The sequence below is a fragment of the Argopecten irradians genome, chromosome 14, assembly GCF_041381155.1.
Source record: "Argopecten irradians isolate NY chromosome 14, Ai_NY, whole genome shotgun sequence".
Classification (NCBI taxonomy): Eukaryota; Metazoa; Mollusca; class Bivalvia; order Pectinida; family Pectinidae; genus Argopecten; species Argopecten irradians.
In genome coordinates, this window is record NC_091147.1 from 17742110 (window position 1) to 17766402 (window position 24293).

Sequence of the window (24293 nt, forward strand, 5' to 3'; positions counted from 1 at the left end):
AAGAATCTGTTAAATATTTCTTAAACTTTAGCTAAACTAATGCGGTTTATCTTGAATGTATTAAACGTACATTGTACGTTCATAATGATATAATAGATATCAGCTTTGGTTTCTCCTGGTTTTCCCATCCATTGCAGAAAACAAAAACAGAACAAAACAATACAAAAAAAACCCAAAAACAAACAATAGCATGTGCAGCACATCATAAGGGGGTTATTGAGTGGGGTTTCCTTGAACAAAATATAATTAAAAGTCATGAAATGATTTGGTGGCAACATGTTTCAATGATATATAACAATAAAATGGTAGAGAGTTCCACTATACAAGTAAGAGAAAACTCACCCTGACATTCACACGCGCAACAAACTGCATACGTGTGAAGCCGACCTTTAAATGATCATACATGTTTTCGTTCATAGGACTTTATAAAGTAAACTATGTCCATCTAAAATTATCCACACAGACAAAATGCCGAGTCGTAGATACATAATTCAGACGTGTGTTTACCGTCTGCGATAGTAGAAATGATTGATTGAGACTGTGTAGCTACATGTTCGTCCGTATAAAGACTTACCGCTAATGATTGTCGAGGCCACACATTGGTCGTATGATACGTATACGTATGTAGTATGTACTTAGTAAGATGATGCAGTGTGTATCAGTGTTGTAAACATTCAACCCAAAACAAGTTGTTGTACTTTGTGTGATTCTAGTTTATTGGACATGTATTCAAATGTCAAACATTTCTGCTCACAATTGATCTGAATAGTATTTCGGGTGTTTGTGAAATATATCTGATAAAGCTCTACATACGTAAGTAAGTTTACAGTTTAAATACAAATAAGGCATTCCTAGGGAGTTGTAGTCGATTCAAGACTTCAGTGTTAAACCAGCTTCCGAATTGATACAAGATGTTTATGTGTAACAAGTTCACAATCCTGACACCCTGACGCACAAAAATTAACAGCAAGGAAGGTGTTCTGTTTCTGTAATTGTGAATTAGGATCGCTGTATGTCGTATGTAACGTTTGAATCGTATAGTGAGTTCGGCATATCAAGTGTGATATATTTCAGTCGTGTTAGTGTATACAAAGTAAAATTCCCAATGGATGTCATCTCTGCTATGGTTTTGTGATCTACTTCTTGTTTCGAGCTCGATGGGTAACGCGTGTATCAGTGACAGGCGGGAACCCAGTGCGGATTCGTACGGGGATAAACTGGTGAAATACGTCACCATTCCTGCTGTATCTCTGCTGGGGATGATATCACTGATCGTACTCTATTTAGGTAAGATCGAGGGATGAAAGAATGCAAAACGCCAAACTTCTTTACAGACTGATTTTCATGTACAGATCGGACCATTAAAAAAAATCCTAAGCGATCCTCCCATCGCGGTGATTTAGTGCGACGCGTCGTCACCATCAAAGGATTGCGATGGTTTACCGTGATGGGCTAATTATGCCGATGTATGCCCGCGATTTCGTCATCGCGGATCATCGTTGCCTCTTCAAAGAAAAACCGACGCAGCGACATTTTAAAGATTTTGATGGTCCGATCTGTATTTCTTACAGTCTGTATATCTTTCAATCAATTGATAAATCAATTAATATCTTTGTCACTACGTCTATATTCTACCGCTTTTGTAGTGATCACTTTGTTGGCAATGGTATCGATAATCATTGAGTATTCGAATTCAAAATAAGTTTATTTGGTATTGCAATAGGCTTCTCCGACTCTCCAAACATATCCATCAAGTCATTAACAATTTTATCTTTATTACCTTTTCAGTTGATAAAGTGTCATGTTACGGAAATGGGATAAGCGGAAGCAACTTTGTCGGACCTGAAGCTGAAGTTCGCTGCTTCAACAACTTCCGGTTAGCAACACTGCAAGGCTCCAAATGGACAGAAGGTCGACAGTTGATGCACAAGTTCTTTCCTATTCTGCTGTTATGCCAGTCCCTATCGTTTGTTGTTCTCCTGATTCTGTGGTTTTGGTGCCTTTCACGGGATTTGACCGATCAAATCGGATCTGTGATCCATTATTGTGACAATCTAACTGATTACTACCGTAAATACGACAAAGGATTACGTAAAAACGTAACGGAAGCAACGTTACACAGAGAAATAGATAACTGCTTAGAGTTTCTCGTTTGTCTCCTCATGAAGAAGGCAAAGAAATTGTACATGCTAGCTTTGATAAAGTGGGCTAGTTTAATTCTGATCTGCTTTGCATGGTTCATAGGATATTTTATGATTATCCTTCCAGATCTTATCGTGTTTGAAGACAAATTCGTTTGTCTGTATGAGGATGTCCCCACGAGCCAGAAAACTGCCGAGTGTACCATCCCTACTTCAAACTTCCTGCGCGCTGTGTGGTACATCAACCAGGTTCTGTTAGGTCTACTCGCATTGGTCGCCACCTTCCAGGTAATTGAGCTGTGTCAGCGGAAGAACTTTTCTTCGTCGTTTTTCTATCGGACCATGCCAGGTTTACAGGACGGACGACTCGCCGAGTGCGTGGATCTGTATTACAACCCCAGATACGTCAACTTCCTTTCATGCGTGTGTGATACTAATATCAATCTTTGTACTGATAATGGACTGTCCAAATCTTTAGCCCGGAAGTACGGGGCGCCCGATGGTTGGACGCCGGGAAAGCAGACGATAGTAGACAAGCATTATCCGGTTATCCAACCGGAACAGATACAGAAGTTCAGACAGTCCTCAGAGGATCACTTCCGGAAGAAAGATGTCAAAAACTCCAAAACAATAAAAACTGTAAAGGTACATCCTGTTTCGAAAAAAAATCACGAAAAGTTCTGGTGAGAAAACCAAATCTGCCAAGCTATCAAACGGTGTTTATCGCAATAGAGGGGGTACGTCTGGTTTAGCAGTCGACCAGTCCGTATACATGACGTCACATCTCCTTGGAAGGAAGTTGGAAAAAGATTTGAGGTCTCTTCGCTCATCTAAAGGCCATGGGTCGGTGAGTACTACTCCACGGACTCAGCGTAGTAATATTAAACTGGATGATCTATCTATCGATATGGCGTCACCGAGAGCCCACGTTGACTACAGACCACGTGACAGGGGACAGTACCCAACCTTCGTCACGAGGAACAGGGAATTCAATCCAGAAGCTTACCATCTCGACTTAGCGATACGTAGAAACTACGCTGAAGGCTTAAATACGTGGAAACCATGAATTGGTCCGTTTGTAGATTCTGGTATTTATATAAGTATAGCTGAAATCTCAATTCAGTCACTCATGCGTAGTGTCGAGCCTTCAGTGATAACAATATCCGGTGTTCTGGTATAAACAGTGTCAAAGGAAGATTCCTTCGATTGGGCATCAGAGGTTGCTATTTTTTTCAATGCAAAAAGGTAATTTATAACGTTTCGACATCTTTAAAAGTTTGATAAATGATTAGAATTAACATTTATCTTCACCGTGGACTATCGTTGGTTCTTAGTAGTTTAGCAGCAACGTTTTGTCATCTTTGTGTATCGGGAAGTCATGCTCAAATTGGTTTGTTGCAGCGACTCCTAGCGGAACAAAGAGAAGTAACTCTGATAGATCTGTCCTCTTAGTATTATTGTGTATAGTCTAAATTTAGTTACATGTATAGGGTTTTGGCAGATTATAATATCATTGCGTGTTGCAACAACGCAAAACTAATTCAAGTTGTAACCTCACTAAAACATTGACGGTGTATAATGTCGTGGTTGGGGACACTAATTGTTCAGTGTCAGGTCGCAAAAAATATGTATGGATCAGAAAGAGAACCTACTTCTAAGAATCATGATCAAGTTGTTTTGTGGTACATTTTAATAGGAAGAAAATCAGAGTTGTCTCCCTTTTGACATGTTCACCATCACCTTGCCAAATATAAAAACAAGTATTAGCTTCCCAAAAAGCTAAGCGGGCCATGCGGAAGCTTAACCCTTTCAATGGACAGAATACGGAAATTACACAATGATTTGACGATATTGTTTTGCAATTTTAATTGTTCTATTGAAAGCCATTTTATAATTTGTGAGCTTGTGTTAGTGCAAGGTAGCCAGGTCTAGTACAGACCAAGACTTTATAAGTCCTTGTACAGACGAACAGTTTTAATAATACTTTTGCTACCAACAAAATAAAAAAGGGTGTTATGCAGAGATTGCTAAGCTCAGAGAAAAGGTAAAGAAAATATTGAACTTAATCTCATATGTTTCTGTGTTTTTCTATGTTCCGTTTTAATTCCGCTTTTAGTATATACATTTCAGTATATTCCGTATCCCGTTAATTAGCATCTACGCATTGTCTGATTATTATTTTTACACGATAGTGATCTAAATTAAATAAGAATTTTTTTATAAAAGTAATGTCTCGAACATGGTATACTACTACAGATATATTTGTTCCATCTGTAAATGGAACCAAATTTCATTTAAAATGCCAGATTAATTTCTAGAAAATTCTTATTCAGAATACTTTTACCATGAATGCTTATTCTACACTTACAAAAATCTGAACGGGTGTAAGCGCTGTATGACCATGCTTTATCATGAAGATGGCGTTATAATCCGGACAGATTCAAGTCTGTTTCCGTAATTCGTTTTAATATTACATTAAAAAAAAAGATGGCGTGAATTGCTTATCGCTGAATCGCTGAAATGACATCTTTGGTAAGCCTCTGGGCTTGTTTGATTTATGTTTATACTTTCTTCGACTGGTATAGTAATATACATGCGCGTACTATTTCTTTAAAACTTCCGGTTGCGTTAAAAGGTGTCTTTATTTGACACTTGATAATCATTCGTTAATTCATGTAGTGTTGATTTTGTTCATATACGTCATGGTGACCCTATTGGGGGTTAAAAAGCCTCTCCATTAAGAATGTTAGTGGTTGTTTAACAGTTCGTACTACCACTACACAGTCCAGTTGACTAACTCACTAGTAGAACGATGGTCGAAATTTGGTTGGGTGGTTGGCCCACAATTTGTAAAACTAAATGTATTCATTGCCACAGTATATTTACTATGAGATTTCATTGGAAATTATCAAATGACTGATAACTTGCTGGAAAATCCGCCGGACTATAACAGTCATTCGGTTTTTCAGAATAGATATACCATGAATGCTTGTTCTACACTAAAATCTCGATATATATAGTTGCAAACCCTGCGTGACCACGATTTATCAGGAAGATGGCGCCCAAATCCCGGGCTTATTCAGGTCTGTTTCCTACATTCGTTGTAATATTACTTCAACAGGCAATGCTTGTAACACACCGAACATCCGTCTGATTCAAGCGTTCTAGCTACATGGCTTTCCTGCAAGATGACGTGATTTGCATACGATTCTAACTGTTACGCTTGAAGCGCGTAGCAATAAAACCACGTGTACTACATATGTATAACATCCAATTGAAAACCTCAAAACAAAAATTGCGTGTTATGAGTTGTTAAACGATACGTAAACAATGTCTAAGGAATACATGTTGCTATGAACCGTGTGTGTATCCTGAAACGGAGTCACACACATTCTCTAGATTTATTACTACTATCAAAATGAAGATTTATAGAAACATAATCTCTGGTGTTTGTATTTTGTGAGAACATACATGCATTGTCCTTCCACACATTATCTGGTCTGAGTGCGGTTTATCACGGTATAAATGCCAACACGATCGCAGATAATTCTGGGGTGAAATTCAATCGAATTTTGACGCGTCTTTTCGAATTCCTGTAGCCATCTAACACGACTCTGTCACTCTCTGGTGTATTTCATTTGTCTGTGTATCGTATATAGAGATGTGGTAGTCGTAAATTAGAAAGCTGACATTTTCTGTTGTCTACAGGAAGTCATTATTAAAGTAGAACATCCGCATCTGATGGGGAATGTACAATCTAACACTACATTATTACATTATAAACACTTTATATCATATGCATGTGCTGTATATGCATTGTATCATACATAACGGTACATATCGTATGGATGCATTAATTAGCATTACAACCATGACTCAGAGATCCAAATCCACAGGATGTAGTTTCATATACACTAAGTTTAAATATATTCTTTGCTTGCACGTCCAAAGTTAATGGATATATGTGATAGAATCAATTTTTCATTTATCCTCATCTCTAATTTCCTTTGTGGCTTATTAACATAAAATGTAACTAGCTGTAAGTGAGGGTTAAGTATCTGTGATCCGTTGTCTATGGACAGACAGCCGCTGTGTAAAGGTGATAACTGTCTGTCTGAAGTGTGGCCATCTCTCTTGTCTCACCTGTAAATCACTTTCAGTGAACCCTCAGGTGAGAGAGGGCGGGAACTTCTTCAGCTCAGAACTTATTGTAACAGGAAGAAAAGTCGCTACTAATTAAAGCTGTTGTAGTGAGGCTGACCAGCGGTCAATAACGAGAGATCTTTATCCGGACGATGTGGTCACGCTGGGCCGTACAGGTAAGTGTATAATGATTCATAAACAATAGATATAATAATGCATTGTGATCACCTTTATGACAAAGCTGATGAACGAAGAAGACAGTCTGACATAAAAAGACATAGATTGATACTAGTAATGTGTGTATGAATGACAGGTGTGTCTATCGGTAAAAATCGTAGTAAAACGTTTACCTATGTAGAGTGTATCGTTAAAGCTGTATACCTGGCTATTAAACCATCACACAAGCGTGATGAGCAGTCAGGCGTGTCCATGTGTCTAATCACCGTATCACAGGCGTTGACGGAGGCGGGGTACTGCAGTGAAAACTGGCTGAGTCGGGGAATACGTTTTTCTGTTACGACTGGATACACCTTGCTAGTATTGGTGGGATAGCCAAACTGCATTACCAGGTGAGCGTTAAACCTTTGTTTTACCTGTGTGTTCTAACACCGATCAACACTATATGTACTTACATTACATAGGTGAACCACTGATTGTAGGTAAAACTATATACCACACCTTGTTGAATTCCTTAAAATTCTTTAAAATATTTTGAAAAGATTTAAATGAATTCTAACGCTATAGACATTATACATACAGGTATAAAATATATATATCCATTCATGTTATCATGAATGTAGATCATTTTAGGATTTAATTTACATAAATATGCACTTTATCAATCGTTTGACTTTCGGTAGATGACAAGTTGGTAGGACGAGAATGGATAGACCATGTGTTAAATGACATGTTTACAATACAGATAACTCCGCGTCAATTCATTTAAATTCTATTTCTGGTATGATCTTTAATTCAAGGTGTTATAAATAGAATCAACAACAGAGCTTATTTAATATATATCAATAATATTAGCTGTAAGTCGAGGGTACACTTATATAAGCGCTATGGAATTTTGACTTGTTTATGATGTATAATTTACATTTTAATTTTCTAATTTTCAATTTAGGTTTGTAAGTATATGATTTTATTCATATTTAATAACATATGTACACTTATTTACAATTGTAAATGGGGATAATAACCTGTATACATGTAGAGTTTCTACACAGCTAAACATACCATAGAAATACGGAGGAATTTCACACAATGTACGCTTGTTTAGGTCGCCGCTGAAAGGAGATGTTTTTATTTATTTTCGATGTGGCCATGCGGAAGCCTTATTTCCACAAAGTATATAACACTTAACGTGATTTCTAATCAGCATATTAAACCTACAGTGTCATACAAGATGTACACTTAAACGTTGTTATTACATTGGTGAGATTCAGAATGTTTGCATTTTATAATAGGGTGTTTTATCGAATCAATGTTGTGGTTATAACCACGTAGATAGTTTACATTCTGTCGTGTTAAGCTAACCATGCTTTAAAAATCTTCACAGTAGAAGGTACTGAGCTGTAGGAATTAAGTTAGTATACCAATATATGGAGTTATGCCGTTGCCAGAAGCTCAATATCGAGATATCTATAGCTATAATGAAACATGTTTTCTCTGAAGTGAAACCTAACTATGATACAAATGTAGATCAGGATGTCTTCTCTACGTCATTGCAAGTTCTCATCCCATGTTCATATTTACCTATTTCTCTAATTAATGAATCTTGTCGCATTTTGCTGACAAATTCCCTGTAACATCAACACACTGGTCATTTGTACCAATGTCCAGTTCGGTCATCGTGGTCCGAATGACAGCCGCCCGATATTGTCCGTACAGAGATATAATTTATCACACGTGGTCACTGATGACAACTGCGTTATAGGTACAGAAGTGGACTATATCGCTACTATATATGGATACAATCTAAAAGAACTGTTTATTATAGATATAAATGTGTAATGAATACATGCACGTGATATATATGAAGGCACATGTACATGTATCCCGAAAATGTCCATGTGCAATTGTATCTATACACTTTGTTAAGGAGTGTAAAATATAATTATTAAGTATCGCTTCTGGCAGATCGCTCGAATGACGTCAATTTATGAATCAGGGGTTGTAACACTCGGGCGTCCATGATTTACTATCATATATAGGCTACTTCTACATTTTGTAAAATGGGAGCAGTTAGATGCCAGGTACTTAAAGCCGGTGTATTTTATCCGGGTACTCCGACTTTACCCCACCATATAAACCACGTCCACACACATATGTAAATGACATAAATGACCCTGGCAATAATAATAGACGATACACTAAATCAAAATTATATAACGAGGCCGGAGGGTGTCATGTAGCATCCACGTGTTTACCTTTAGGGAAATGTGCTTCAGTCAGATAGTACTACGTGTACATGTACATAAGAAACAGCTCCCACTATCACAAGGAGACACAACCTTGTTTGTATATATACTACAGCCGTCTCTAAAAAACACATGCACTCGATACTCGAATGTGCGACATATACTCTACAAATGACCACGCATAGTTGAAAATAATGTTACGCGAAAAAAATGAATAAATAACTTTTTATGCAGTGATGCAATAATGCATTATAAACAGGCATACGAAAGTTGAATTTGCAATGCAGTGTTTTCAGGAGTTGCATTACGGGAAAAGAGTTTGATATCTATGGTGTGGTTATCGTAATGTAAATAGTAGAAAACACCAGTGATAAGGCCCCAGTGTTATTCCCGTCCCCGAGGATCAATACCCAAATCTGACCCTGTGCTCAAAATGACATTTTAATCTCGTTTATTGAACCGTTTTCATTTTCCTTTGGCTGGGACCCTGGTTACATGGCTCACCCTCACGTGTATTGCCGGGGCTATCTTTGGGCGTTTCCAATTTATCTAGGTAACAGTCCGTTTCGAAAGCTCTGTACATAGCATATACTCCGAAATATGGACAGTGTTAAGTGTTTTCTTCGTCATAAATCACAACTGGCACAATTTACACCCTAGAGAGATTTTATAATATTTAGTACCTACCCGGCCTGACTGTCTTAATGGTGACTGGCCGAATGTACAACGATACAAGTTTGCTATAATTTAGTATATATAGTACCTGTATGTACATTTTATATACCTGTGTCAAAGGTAAGATATTTAAAGATATCAAAGGTAAAGTATACCCCTGTTCCACAGGTGTAAGGTCCCCTGAACCATGTTGCTATATGGTCTAGCAGTATTAAAGGGTAATGTGCCCATTAGTTGAGGAAAGTACCATAAACTCGAATTAAGTTCTCGGTAAATCACACCCAAATCACACTTTCATACAAATTAAATAGTCCATCAACTCCTAAAAGTTCCCCTACATTAAGTAAAATGGGTTAGTAATTGTGTTTTGTATATAATTGAACAATTAAAGTAATCGAAGCCATAATACCATAAGAGACAGATTCTCCGGGCGTGTTTTTATACATTTATGTATTCTATTTTATACCAATATTCCTATTTTATATGAATGGGGGTTTGGAAGAAAAAACCCACCTTATTCAGATACTAGACATGTCTTTCCTTTTAGAAATTGTCCATTGTGATCTGTTAGGAGTTCCTCCATTTTGATTCTCTTCCTCAACAGGTTCACCCTCGATACTCCAGGTTTTTTGGTTGTGTGTGATTATTTCAACGTCCTATTAACATCTAGGGTCGTGTAAGGACCCCCCTGCATGCAGTGTATAGTGTGTGTGAAGTGCGGGGTGCGTGTTTTGGGAGACTGCGGTATGTACGTGTTGTGTCTTCTTGTATAGTGGAACGCTTATATAGTGCTATATCACTGAAGCATGCCTCCGAAGACATCAAGCAACACACTCCACCCGGTCACATTATCATACTTACAACGGGCTAACCAGTCGTCCCACTTCTTGTATGCTGAGCGCTAATTAGGAGCAGAGACTACCACATTTATAGACTTTGGTAGGCCTCGGCCAGGGGACAGAACCCAGAGCCTTCCTTAAAGGGGCGTTATATACACTGTTAACTTTTGAGTGTTAACTTACGACAAAAAGGTGGCACCACAGTTGCCTCCTTTTAATTTATGTGTAACGTTACACCAATTTTTTAGGTTACACCACTGGTGTTAAGTTACTCCAAAAAGGGAGGCAGCTATGGTGCCACCTTTTTTGGTGTAACCTTAAACCTAAATATTTGGTGTATCGTTTCACAAAAAAAGGAGGCAGCTGTGTTACACTCCATGCGATAGTTTGGTGTAAAGTAACACTGTGGTGTAAGGTAACCAATTCAAGTTAGGATTTGGTGGATTTGGTGTAAAGTAACACCACTGGGGTGTAAGGTAACACTTCAAACGAAGATCTGGTGTAAAGTAACACCACCGTGGTGTAAGGCTACCCTTTCAAGTTTGGATTTGGTGTAAAGTAACACCACTTTGGTGTAAGGTAACACTTCAAACGAAGATCTGGTGTAAAGTAACACCGCTGAGGTGTAAGGTTACCTTTTCAAATTAGGATTTGGTGTATCGTAACACCGCTGTGGTGTAAGGTAACACTTCAAACGGAGATCTGGTGTAAAGTAACACCACTGTGGTGTAAGGTAACCCTTTCAAGTTAGGATTTGGTGTAAAGTAACACCGCTGTGGTGTAAGGTAACACTTCAAACGAAGATCTTGTGTAAAGTAACACCGCTGTGGTGTAAGGTTACACTTTCAAATTTAGGTTTTGGTGTTACACTCCATTCAGTTAGTTTGGTGTAAAGTAAACACTGTGGTGTAAGGTAACCATTCAAGTTAGGATTTGGTGGATTTTTGATTTGGTGTAAAGTAACACCACTGTGGTGTAAGGTAACACTTCAAACGAAGATCTGGTGTAAAGTAACACCGCTGTGGTGTAAGGCTACCCTTTCAAGTTTGGATTTGGTGTAAAGTAACACCACTTTGGTGTAAGGTAACACTTCAAACGAAGATCTGGTGTAAAGTAACACCGCTGAGGTGTAAGGTTACTCTTCAAATTAGGATTTGGTGTATCGTAACACCGCCGTGGTGTAAGGTAACACTTCAAACGGAGATCTGGTGTAAAGTAACACTACTGTGGTGTAAGGTAACCCTTTCAAGTTAGAATTTGGTGTAAAGTAACACCGCTGTGGTGTAAGGTAACACTTCAAACGAAGATCTTGTGTAAAGTGACACCGCTGTGGTGTAAGGTTACACTTTCAAATTAGGTTTTGGTGTAATGTAACACCGCTGTGGTGTAGGGTAACACTTCAAACGAAGATCTGGTGTAAAGTAACACCACTGTGGTGGAAGGTTATCTCTTCAAATTAGGATTTGGTAAAGTAAACCCTGTGGTGTAAGGTTACACTTTCAAGTTAGGATTTGTGTAAAGTAACTTTCTAATTAGGATTTGGTGTAATGTAACACCGCTGTGGTGTAAGGTTACCGTTTCAAGTTAGGATTTGGTGTAAAGTTACACCGCTGAAGTGTAAAGTTAACTCTTTCAAGTTAGGATTTGGTGTAAAGTAACACCGCTGTGGTGTAAGGCTACACTTTCAAGTGAGGACGTGGTGTAAAGTAACACCACTGTGGTGTAAGGTAACACTTCAAACGAAGATCTGGTGTAAAGTAACACCGCTGTGGTGTAAGGTTACACTTTCAAGTGAAAATTTGATGTTAAGTTACACCACCGGGGTGTAACGTTACACTTTCGAGTGAGAATTTGGTGTAAAGTAACACCATTTTGTTGTAACATTACACACTCACACCAACTTTGGATTTAAGTTACACCTAATTTGGGTAAAACAAAGTTTCATAAGCCAAGGCGACTTTTAACTTCCTCAGACATCAACATAAGACAAGTAAAATTATACGAGATGGCTCAGGTAGAATGACGTGGTAGTAAAATGACTGTCTTTTCACCGGTGATGTCCACTCGTCCTACAGTTATGTCTGTTAACCAATGACTGTCAATGTGTCGACATTTAGTTTTAGTTAAATAGCTGGTCATAGGTGTGCGAAAGTCTATGGGCCCCTCATCCCTGTTAAGAACAGAAGGCATATCTTTTTTAGATGATATGTTAAAGCCTTCTATCTCTTGGTTACGAGTTTTAATCCCATTTTGGAGTTTTTTTTTCAAATACTAAACGAAGGTCAGTAGGTTTTTTTTTTCTCTTGGTTCACCAGCTTTCCTTATATACCAGAGATTTCAAGTTCGATCTCTAACGGGGTAGTGTTATACATATACTGACTCCCAATCACAATATCTCCCGTTTTACCAATCTAGGTATAGAAATAAGGGGTAAACATCCGCCGATATGGACCTGTAATTAAAACATAGCCTGGACCTGATACAATTGTTTTCTTTCAAAACAAAATAGGAGTAAAACTTCACAGGTACGGGGCTACAATACACTACATTAATGTAGAGATCAAAGTAGAAAAACCTGTTTGGTTAACATACCTGAAGTGTATATATAATTAACTGGGTCGTGTATTTTCTCACTGACAAGTCTCACATTACTTTGATCAATCAAGTCAGACAACGGGTTACTTGTTACCTAATGTGTTCATCAATGTCCGTGTAGGTATAACGACCTTCACCTTGGTAATGTGTTGAATGCGGATTTAAATAGAAATACCGACGTAACATTAACATTGGTGACAATAATGACCGCTCCCCACAGATAATCATTTGTCCTGAAGGAATAATAGCTACACATACTCTCCGTCGATAACCTATTTTATTGTACATCCCTTCTGAGGACTTGCTCAGTAGATAGTTGTCTAGCTGTCGGGTATGAGTTTCCTGTACCTGTTTTCATAATATTACCATTTTAAATATTGGTCAATGAACTTTATCTCTCCAGGGGAAAGAAAAGTATGCTTAAATTAGTCTGTCTTTATATGAAAATTTCCTTGCTACATTGTAAAATTTACGTCAATAATTAACAGATAAGCGTCATTTCGCCAGCAAAATTATCACATTTTCAAGAACGTCAATTCCGTCTTTGCATATTACAGAGTTAGTTTCCTTGCGGGTAGGTGTCCATTGTGACGTCATTATCTTGTGAGCGCAATTCACGTTGTTTTGTCCGAAAGTTATGACTTTACGCTCGCAAATTTATGACGTCACAGTCAATATTTACCCGCAAGTGCAGATAACTTTGTAACATGCAAATGCAGAATAGTAATGTCGCATCGCAATGCTCATATTTCAAAGCAAATTCAGTGCTGTCATGGTGACCCCCCTTTATGCGTGCAGCATCGCATTGGAAACGGCGATATATGAAGTTCGACGTACTTTTATGAGATACGAGTCAAGTCACCAGTCTCTAGAATATTAAAAACATCGCTTAACATGGCTTGATTATTTTTATCCGCGACAAGTCTGATTTCTTAACTGCCAAACTAGGGGGAGATAATCAAGCATTACAATTCTGTCAATAATTGGGTCGCGGTGGCGGAGTGGTTAAGATGTCCCGACATATTACCACAAGCCCTCCACCTCTGGGATGCGGGTTCGAATCCCATGTGGGGCAGTTGCCAGGTACTGACCGCTGATCGGTGGTTTTTCTCCGGGTACTCCGGCTTTCCTCCACCAACAAACCTGGCACGTCCTTACATGACCCTGGCTGTTAATAGGACGTAAAACTAAAACAAACCAAACCAAACCAAACCAATCTGTCAATAACTTAGGGTCTAGTGGCCAGTCTATACAGTACTAACATTAGGATATTCGCTAAGGCTCCGCTGATTTAGGAGATATGGGTATTACCGGAAGGCCTTCATGATTACAGATCAGGCGGAATAAGCTGTTAAATCCACCACAGAAAGGTCACAGTTCACAAAAAGTATGGTCGTCCTACAGCCTTGTATAGTTAACCGTTATATGGGTATAACGCCGAGTATAATTTCATTTCCAATTACTTCTTCAGCAAAAAGTAGATATAAATTTAATGTGATCTTACGTTTTCCATGCTATTAGAATTGTGTTAATGTTGAGACATATGTACCTGTGTTATCGTTGACACAGCTCGTGTCAGAGTTTGCTAGAGGAGTTGTCTATCCTTGTAAATCACCAGTAATCCTTATGTAGTGTGTATTATACAAAATATTTTCACTAGTAAATAGAAATCCTCATATTATACGATATAGAAAATTGATTCGCTGTCCGGAGCGTTTTATGAAATATTCCCATCCATATGCTCCTTGTTAGAGTGACATCCCTTTGTTTCTGTAGCGTAGAGTAGCGAAGGCAACAGATACGACGTAAAGAAATATACACCAACGCACCTTCCAGGGACAAAAAGTGGCTATCTATTAGGATGTCCTAAGTGCTCACACAGTTTAATTATACAATATTTTAGTAATCTATTTTGACATATATATACATTTCTACTGTATCTCTTTTTGTGTTGGGATTTCTCGAGAAGAATTGATTTGCGGCCATAAATGATGGCTTTATAAATAGGAAAACAGAGAAATGGGGATAGTCTGTCATGTTGTTGGTGTGTCCCCATGAAGTATATATGTATGCGTTTTTACGGATGATGTTTATTGATAAGTTGAACGGAGAGTACACTAACATACCGGAAAACATTTCGGACCATTTATGCCAAAGTAGTTTAGATTCTCATAGTTCACATGTGTAGAGCTCATAACGCGGTTAACTTTTGAACATTAACATTAGAATGAATGGTATTAGAGTGACAGTGACATTCACTGGTAAAATCACAATAGATAATCTATGTACATTGTATGTAAGTGTGGAGTAAGGACCCCAACAGTAGCTATTTAAACCCCACAGGGGCATGGTCACAGTACTGTATAGATACCGATCGGGAGTCTGAAGTATATCGGTAGTGTGGTAAATGTCCGGATAGTTAGGGTATATCTATATATAAGGAACATTTATGCATGCAAGCATTAAATGATAAAGTATCCAAGCAGAAAACGCACATTCTATTAAAGGTTATCTAAAGGTATACATGAACTTATCTGTTTGAAAGTCAAAACAGCACGGGATACCTTTACTATGCTAAAGAACTTCACAGGGCATATCATATTAAAGCTGCCATTGCCATTCATTTCTATACATCATAACGACAGAACATTTACCGCACGTTAGGAAATAAATAGCGTCATTTGCTTCCAAAAGCAGTTGAGCCCTAAAGTAGGATTCGTCGCACCTGTATGCTAGTCTGTACATACACGTGTATACAGGTAGCTACAGAATACCTGTGCATGTTAAACACAGAAAGTACATAATTCGGTAAGGAGCCACCCGGCGATACGGATTACGTGTCTCATTTGTAAACTTAAAGACAGACAGTGCTATTATTGTCGGCGAGGTTTTTGCTTACCTCTGATAAATCGGGACACAATTGTTTTTAGAGGACTAAAGGTGTTCTGTTTAAGGTAGGTGTTGATTACAAATACACGTGTACCCTTATACTTATTATATACTAAATAACTATACACTGGCTAGTGTATCCTACAGTATATATGTGCGGCGGTGGTATTTGTGTGTATATCATATATTTGTATACGTGCAACCTGGTAAAATAACACACGTACAGTGTACATGCACTTGAGGACTGCTTTGCCATTTGTCAAAACTGGTATTGCTATATGCATAAATGCAGATGGCAATTTGTTTCCATGATGTTTGACAGAAATTCGCATTCTTTGCAAAGTTTCTTTATGCAATTCATTAATTGTATCCTAACCCAAGGTGATCCGAAATAACGTAACAACGTTCACGCATTCCTTTAGAAACTGGGTGTCTTTCCAACTTGAGATGTTTGATATCATATTTTAGTAGCAAAATGCATTTGTATAGTAGTGAAAGAAAGATACTGGGGCCCTGAATCAATACATTGCAGTTGAAGTTCGCGAGATAAATTGGTGCGCTTCCAAATTCTAAACTAATTCTGGATATCAATTTTACAGAGACACAGGGACAAAATACTAGGCAAATCATGTTACTTAAAATTTGAGTTAAAATACATGATCACTATACTTAAGCTAGTGATTACCTGACCATATGTGATTTACTAACTCTGAAGCTATTGTAACTCCCTCTGAACTATTGGCAAGGACTCTAGCATTGACTTGTAACTCAATAGTAAGTTTGTACCTTATTCACCTGTGTGTTATTTCACAGGCCCAGTGTATACATAACTCTAATTATATACAGGTAAATCTAATTATATACAGGTAAATTCTTATGATGTTCTACCGGTGTGGCCTTTTACCTATGAAGTTTTACGAATGTTTCACAGCTCATCATTTGTGCAATCTTTGCAATACTTTCAAAGTTACCATCGTCAATCTTCGTGCTATTGGTTTACAGACTTGGGACATTTTGCACAACGCCCTTCTAATATACAAGAACGTCTTGTCCACCATGTACATGTGTTGTGTTTGACGCTTTCCTGTGTGTACTTTCCTGTGTGTACTCCTCGTGTCCATTTTATAGTGCTATCTCACTGAAGTATGCCGTCAAAGACACCAAGCAACGCACCCCACTCGGTCACATTATATACCGACAATGGGCAAACCAATCGCCCTACTACCTTTAATTTGAACGCTAAGCAGTAGCAGAAACTACTACTACATGTATTATCAACTTTGGCGTGTTTTGGCCAGTGTAAAGAAACCAGAACATTCCTTACAATCACGAAAGCGCAACTCCAGGCCAAAGGAAGGATACAGTCAGAAAAGAATACCCCAAATTTAGTCGCCTATTACAATCAATTGCAATAGAGGAAGCAAGTAAAATTTTAACTTCCTACCCACAGTCAAATAACACGGAGTTTCGCAGATTGCAAACTTGTATTAACTGACATTATTCATGAAGCATTTTGTCCAGAAAGGTACATATTGTTTCTGGCGACAGCTGGGTTTTTGTGAGATAACAATAATTCCATTATAAGAATGGACATAACAGGGACATACCGCAGTCTCCCAAAATACTCATTTTACACTGGGCAGCAATAGGGACAAAGGAAGCCGAATTCAGAACTCTGGGCAATGTTTGACAGTTGGCTGGTTGGATGATTAAATTAACGTCCCGTTAACAGCCGTGGCCATTTAGGGAGTACTCCCGTGTGTGTAGTGAAGAGTATGTGAATTACGTTTTTGGTTGTTTTAGAAGAGTGGCGTATCTTCATGTTGTTACTCGTGTAAGGGTGGAACTCTTACCATATTATGCCGCGAGAGACTTACAAGAAGCACATTCTATCCGGTCACATTATATTGACTACAGAATAGGACAAAGAGCTTCCATGGGCGATGTCAAGGGAGGCGTTAGGAAATCAGTCAGTTCTAGGAAGAATATTTAAGACAATATCCCAAATTTAGTCGCCTTTTACGATAGATATCATACAATGGGGTAGCAGCCAGATACAATATTAATGTCATGTCATTTTTGACCTGATTGCAAACACAAATATACCTACATGTATATAACTTCTCCTATGTCTGTATTTTGTACAACTTACATATTATTCAAAGTATAAAAAGGAACAAACAGATTCTGCTGAGGTGGATTCATGAAAGACGTAAGTAGTCGCCTTGTATGATCATGACCTTGTACAGTCGCATCGCAATGCTCTTATTTAATAGCAAAGTCGGTCCTACTGTCATAGTGAAGCCGTATACGCTTGCACAGTTGCATTGGAAAACGGTGATACATAACATTTGACACGTGTTAACATAGGATATTAGCTAAAGTTCCACTGATTTGAGGGATATGAGTCCTATAACCTTATCAGTAGCTATTCATAAATTGCATATATATACATGGTACAATGTACATGTGGTATAGTGGATAAGAATTAATTACGTAATGACGCTAATCTACTAATCGTGGTGATTTAGCCGGTTCCGCATCATGACTCCTGATCTGATCAACGTATTCTATTCTGATATATCGTACTTATTCGAACGAATGAACAAAAATGTCGACATTTATCAATATAATCTGTAATTATATAAAACCTGAATGTAAACTGCTGCGGGCTATGTATATGTACTGATGAATAAGGTGAGTGTAATGCCTGCAGCATGTTTAACAGTTGAACTATGTCAGTATAAGTCATGTCAAATATTTAGTATTACCATGTGGTGTAGGTGTTTTGAAACTGTCGCGTAATGGTCAATGAATATTGTACACGCTGTATGTCACTTCCCCTTCATTTCTGAATATAAGAAAGTTTAACTTATAGAAGAGAAATAACGTTGATCTCTACCCTCAAAATTACTGTAAGACGCGATTTATTTTGTTATTCTAACTTAGATTGATTAAGATGCCCTGACATATTGGTACGAGCCCTTCACCCCTGGGTTGCGAGTTCGAATTTGATGTGGAACAGTTGCCAGGTAATGGTCGAACGGTGGTTTTTCTCCGGGTAACCCGGTTTTTCTCAACCAACAAACCTGATACTTTAAATTACCTTGGCTGTTTTTATGACGATAATCTAATAAAAACTCTTTATAAAAACTCATAAGATGGAACATGGTGTGTTGTAGTAAGGACTATATCGATTGGTTGAGCCGTAAATAAAATATGTGGATATGTGACAGAAAGTAATCAAATTTGCATGCAATGTTAATGTATGTGGCCAGTCATTTGTAAATATTTCTTACGACCGCCCTATGATACTATGTTTGACATTAACGTTGTCAGAGTGAACCCATTTGAGCGTCACAATGACCCAGAACAAGATGTTCTATTTTGGTTTTCGTCACACGAGACGCGTGGAGATTTTCTAAGTCTCTCGTTCGATATGGGAAACAAAATACGCCCCCTGTAAATAAACAGTGTTACATTCTATATTACTCACAAGTACACAAGTAAAGTGTCAGATTATTTACCTCAAATTCAAACATTTACGGTGTATTTGGCAAACTATACTCCCCTGATCAAATCGACCGCAAACATCCTGACGTTATTGCTTACAAATACGACCGCCTATGTTCCACACGGCTTGGTAGGGTGTATGGGATATTGTACTAGTAAGATATCACAGTATTAGTCAACGGTCAGTGTAGAACAGAGATTTTTTCTGTTATATGTACACCTGGCACCTTACTAAATGTTTATACATTTTCCCAACATACAATTGTGGTGCTTGTTGATTCATAGTAAGCTGCTGCAAGTTAATGAGTGAAAGGTATTAAGGACTACAGTCGACACCAGAGCCGGGTTGTATATCTATACTATAAACTAAGTACTGGTTGTCGGGGAGAGAAGTCATCAAGGGACGAGAAAACCTACAGTATAGCACTGTACGTTGTTAGACGAAGAAGTCTACGCCCCCATACTTCGTGGCTTTTCTTATTCATTTCCCAAATACCACCGAACATAACAACCTATCCGTCCGACAATCGGTTCAACCAACTGTCCCAATCCTTCTTGTGCTTGCTGAGCAATAAACGAAAGAAAAAGCATTTGCTTAAGATTTGACTTGTTTTAGCTTTTAGTACAGAGCATTTTAAACTTCGCTGTAAGTGAGAAAGCTCAACTAATAAAGGTCTATGTTGTTTTAAGTAAATTTTCAACTAAAATTGTATAGATACGAAAATTAGAATTAATGGGAATTGTATCAGTTGCATATGATACGGTTTTTAAGATGCATGTAGTAGAATGTCCTGCAATAAGTGCGTTATAATTCTATCTGTTGAGCGATGCATGCTTGAACGTAAAAGGCGACTAAATTCGGGTTCCTATCCGGTCATCCTAACAGACGCTTCTCATTCTAACATTTCCTTTGGTACCCCCACACCGTTTAATAGAGACTTGATCGCTCCACACTGTGAGGAAGACTCGATGTTCTGTCCTCGGCGAGACATACCTAAGCTTGTAAAAGTGGAAGTTTCTATTCATGCTAAGCGCTCAGCATAAAGGGAGTGGGACGACTGGTGTGCTTGCTGTTGGTATAATATGACCGCAACGAATGAACTATATGACGTGCTTAGTACAAATAATATATTTTGGAGATAAAGCACTTTGTACAAACACAAGGACACAACACGAATATACCTTAGTCTCCAAAAACACCCACACACCTACTTCATCATGTACAACGCATACAACATAAACCGCCCTGAAAGGACTTTAGATTTCAAACCAAATGAAACAATTTATTATATTCTGCTGCCACATAAAAAGTAAATGTTTGATATAGACACCTATTCATGCTACTATGACATGATATCATAAAAATGACTATTATACAACACTCTTTCGGCACATGTACTCCAAAGAGAAAGTTCAATTACACGATCATGTAGGGAGGAGGATAAAAAAAATAGTGCGGGGGACGCGTTCCAGCAATATCACAAGTTTACTGAGCACTCGATGTTTGTTAGCTAGGCCTTGTTATTGAAGTGAAATCCGGTTTCGTTACGTAATAGATATCTCTCATCTGCATATTTTATTGAAATAATTCTTCCTGGTAAAAACAAGAGTTATGATCATGATATGCATGTTTTGCGGATTTCTCGTCAAAGACTTTCACTTAAGCCTCACGTGGCAGTGTACATTGAAATGAACGATCACGTTCAGGTCGTATTTAAGTTTACCCGATTTAGTAAGTGAATGTTCTCCCATAAAGGAATCACTGTTGAAAATCGTTTTAAATTACAATATTTACAGCGGATCGGATCATAATTTAACTAATTTGGCAGATCATTATATAAATTAACCCATTGGGTGACAGTGAGGTAACACGCAAGTGAAATGTGAGGGAAAGTTTTATTTAGACGCCTGTACTTTATCCACACCTTTAAATGTGTTATTTGCTGTTTTATTTAGACGCCTGTACTTTATCCACACCTTTAAATGTGTTATAAGGACATAAATTCAGGTTTAAGACCAAATTGTTCGTAACATGATACAAGGAAATATAACCTAGCTGTGCTTTTGTGAGAGTTTCATTGCCTAACGACCCAACCTTTCACAAATCACTGTCCCACTACAGCTATCACCACAGGTAGTTGTCGTCCACAGAAGCCCGACAGACGAGTTAACAGACTGGTTATATCACTTATATTGACAACTCGAACCCTCAAACTATTTGTTGGCCGACTATGTGCTTTATAGGGTCATCAAAACGCCTTTAATAGTTTTGGCAAAATATCTTATTGATTTGAACATATTCCAAGTAAAATCCTGAAAAAAACGGCTACGTAATTTTTAACAACCGAAATGTAAATGCACGACATATCTATGCATAGACAATTTATTTCAAGTATTTTTTGAAAGAATTCTACTTAGTTACATAAAAGCAAGATGGGAAGCAATTAATATCCTATTTTTTATGCCCACTCAATGCAATCAACAAATACTAATCGTGTAATTCTACAATTGCATTATCTTAACAGACGACTAAATATGAAATCTTATCTATTCTGTTCTTCCTAACTGACTTTCCTCCTCCTCCTCCTGTCTTCCTTGAAACTACCTCACGTTTCGCATTGTCTTCACCATAAAAAGGATATGAGTGCCATAGTTACAAAGAGTCACAACGGGAACATAATGCAGTCTGCCAAAACACGCATGCACTTAACATATACCACACGGCATACATTAACTAACTACTGCTAATATGACGTTGACTAAATCAACTTACCACCTAACAAAACAACTGATAGGTTTGTACCTGTTTCTTTTCTTTTGTTCAAATAAATAACCTTAATTGAAACACGTGATAACAATTTTGTTTGTTTGTTTGATTAATTAACGTCATATTAACAGCTATGGTCATGTAAGGACGGTCTCCCATGTATGTGGTGTGTTGTATGTATTTTGTGCGAGGTGCGTGTTTTGGGAGACTGTGGTATATTCATGTTGTGTCTTCTTGTATAGTGGAACTGTTGCCCTTTTTATAGTGCTATATCACTGAAGCATGCCGCCGAAGACACCAAGCAACACACCCCACCCGGTCACATTATTCTGACAACGGTCGAACCAGCCATCCCACTCCCTGTATGGTGAGCGCTAAGCAGGAGCAGAAGCTACCACTTTTATAGACTTTGGTGTGTCTCGGCCAGGGGACAGAACGCAGAGCCTAACAAACAGACAGACAGTGAAAATGACAGGCATGAGTTGTGTTGTAACGCATAGAACGTCTCTTCATTGATAAATGATAAAAATTCGATGTGTTATGAACTGGAACTAGATTAAAACCAGACATATAAACCGGTTTTCTGAAGCCCAGCACCCACGACTGTAAATTGCAATTAGTTCGTTTACATGCCTATTGATAAAACCTATTCCATCGATACGGTTCAGTTGAGTATGAAAATATACTTGTGTTGAGTATTAGCATGTGATCGTTTTTATTACACGCGTGGTGCTTGTTTATCCATCACGATACACATATATACCTCGTTATGAGGGAGGGAACCTAACGTGCGGGGGCGTTTGTGTCCAGATCTATTCTGCAACATACGATAATTGAGAGAAAGTTTCGTCTAACCAAGATTAAAACCTTTACTGCGTCCAAATATACAAATCCGGATTGACTTTAGTCACTAAACGTTAAAGAGATTAAAATTTTAGAATCCGAATTTTTTGAAGAATGTCTGCCCAAGGCATTGTTGAGATTCTACTAGTGCTTTGCTGGTCTGGCGTGTGATTCTGTAGAATTGGCAGTGTACAATGGCCGGATTACAGTGCCCAATGGAATAACGGCACTGATTGAACTATAAATACTACCAATATACATACATGTGAATGTCTGGCTTTAATGGTCGGCCGGTTTGAAGTGCCGGAGACAACGCGATGGTTTACCTGGTAAATTTTACCTGTGCAAATACATGTGCAGAGAAGAACCTGGATGTAAACAAGTCGATAGCCATTCTGTGTGTGATATAGGACGTTATTACATTCCCGGATGTATGCTAACGGCTGGAATATATATTTGTGTTTACCTGTCAATACATGACTAGAGGGATACTACAGATGGAATACAATCCTGGGTTCGCTGAGTCTTGAAATCTGACGCTTTGGTGTAGAAGTCAGTTTCGCAACAATGTTTGATTTCTACGAGTTTTCGGTACTGGGGAAGGTTTGGCTCATGATAAAGTCCCAGAGCAATCTTCCTCTGAAGGCGATAGCTGTCTTTATTTTATGGTTCATATTTCACGACACAGCATATTCACTAGTGCAATTCGGCCTACGTAAGCACGACAAACACACCAAGTACAATAAATGGGGAATACGTAAGCAAAAGGTGAGTACTACGTAAGACCAGCGAGCCTGAAAGAAAACATCATTTACGATCCAGTAAGAATTTATGACTGTTGAAGAATGTGAAATTGCCAATTGTTTGCACACAAAATAACATGAATTCTAAACAACCGTCATTTTGTATGCAATGTTTGCCAAGATGCTTACCTTGAAATAGGCAGCGATTTATACCAAAACACTGCATAGTTTGATTATTGAACTATTGGATGATTCTTGTTTCATAACATATCTTGTGATTTTCACTTTTTCACTATTTTTTCATCGCTGTTTATATCACACCAGTACAGATGTAAGCCTGTTGTTCAGTGTTAAATATTTTAACCATTGCTGTAACATGTACACGTAGATAACTTAATATTTTCCTTACATCATTGTAATCAATGTCTGATAGCTGTCGATGGACAGTGAAACTAAAACAAGCGAAAAAACTTGTAATTAAGTATTGTGTATAACAAATAGCATACACGCTGTCTTAACAAGGAAATATCACAGCAATCGCTTATGATGGATAAATTTATACCGATGAGAAACAACACTGGTAGAAGTTATATCTCAATATCAGAACTTGACATGTGTAGGCGGTAGATGACATTTCATAGCAAACATAGCATGGTTTCTAAACTGCAACGAGCCACAGCTGTTTACATATGCATTAATATACCACAAACAGGGAAAAGGTC

At 38.0% G+C, this 24293-nt stretch overlaps 2 protein-coding genes across 5 annotated transcripts in view; both read left to right on the plus strand.

Moving 5' to 3' along the window:
• Nucleotides 1-678: 678 nt before the first annotated feature.
• Nucleotides 679-2828, plus strand: LOC138307071 (uncharacterized). Its single transcript, XM_069247700.1, has 2 exons — nt 679-1287; nt 1789-2828. The coding sequence occupies exons 1-2, from the start codon at nt 1110-1112 to the stop codon at nt 2826-2828; spliced, it is 1218 nt and encodes a 405-aa protein (XP_069103801.1). The 5' UTR covers nt 679-1109.
• A 3227-nt stretch (nt 2829-6055) lies between these two features.
• Nucleotides 6056-24293, plus strand: part of LOC138307720 (uncharacterized) — a 38307-nt gene continuing 20069 nt past the window's right edge. Inside the window, exon 1 of one of the 4 annotated variants that reach the window (XM_069248566.1) lies at nt 6056-6460. In XM_069248566.1, coding sequence (XP_069104667.1) covers nt 6437-6460 — 24 coding nt within the window. In that variant the 5' untranslated portion in view covers nt 6056-6436. Of the gene's footprint in view, nt 6461-6694; nt 6854-15543; nt 15771-22745; nt 23597-24293 lie in introns of those variants that run through there. The other 3 variants (XM_069248567.1, XM_069248569.1, XM_069248564.1) reach the window with 3 other exon arrangements.

Bases quoted from the DNA above. Each gene is read 5' to 3' on its own strand.
- LOC138307071 (XM_069247700.1), top strand. From the start codon at position 1,110: ATGTCATCTCTGCTATGGTTTTGTGATCTACTTCTTGTTTCGAGCTCG. The intron at 1,288-1,788 runs GTAAGATCGAGG...TTACCTTTTCAG, and splicing joins ACTGATCGTACTCTATTTAG to TTGATAAAGTGTCATGTTAC.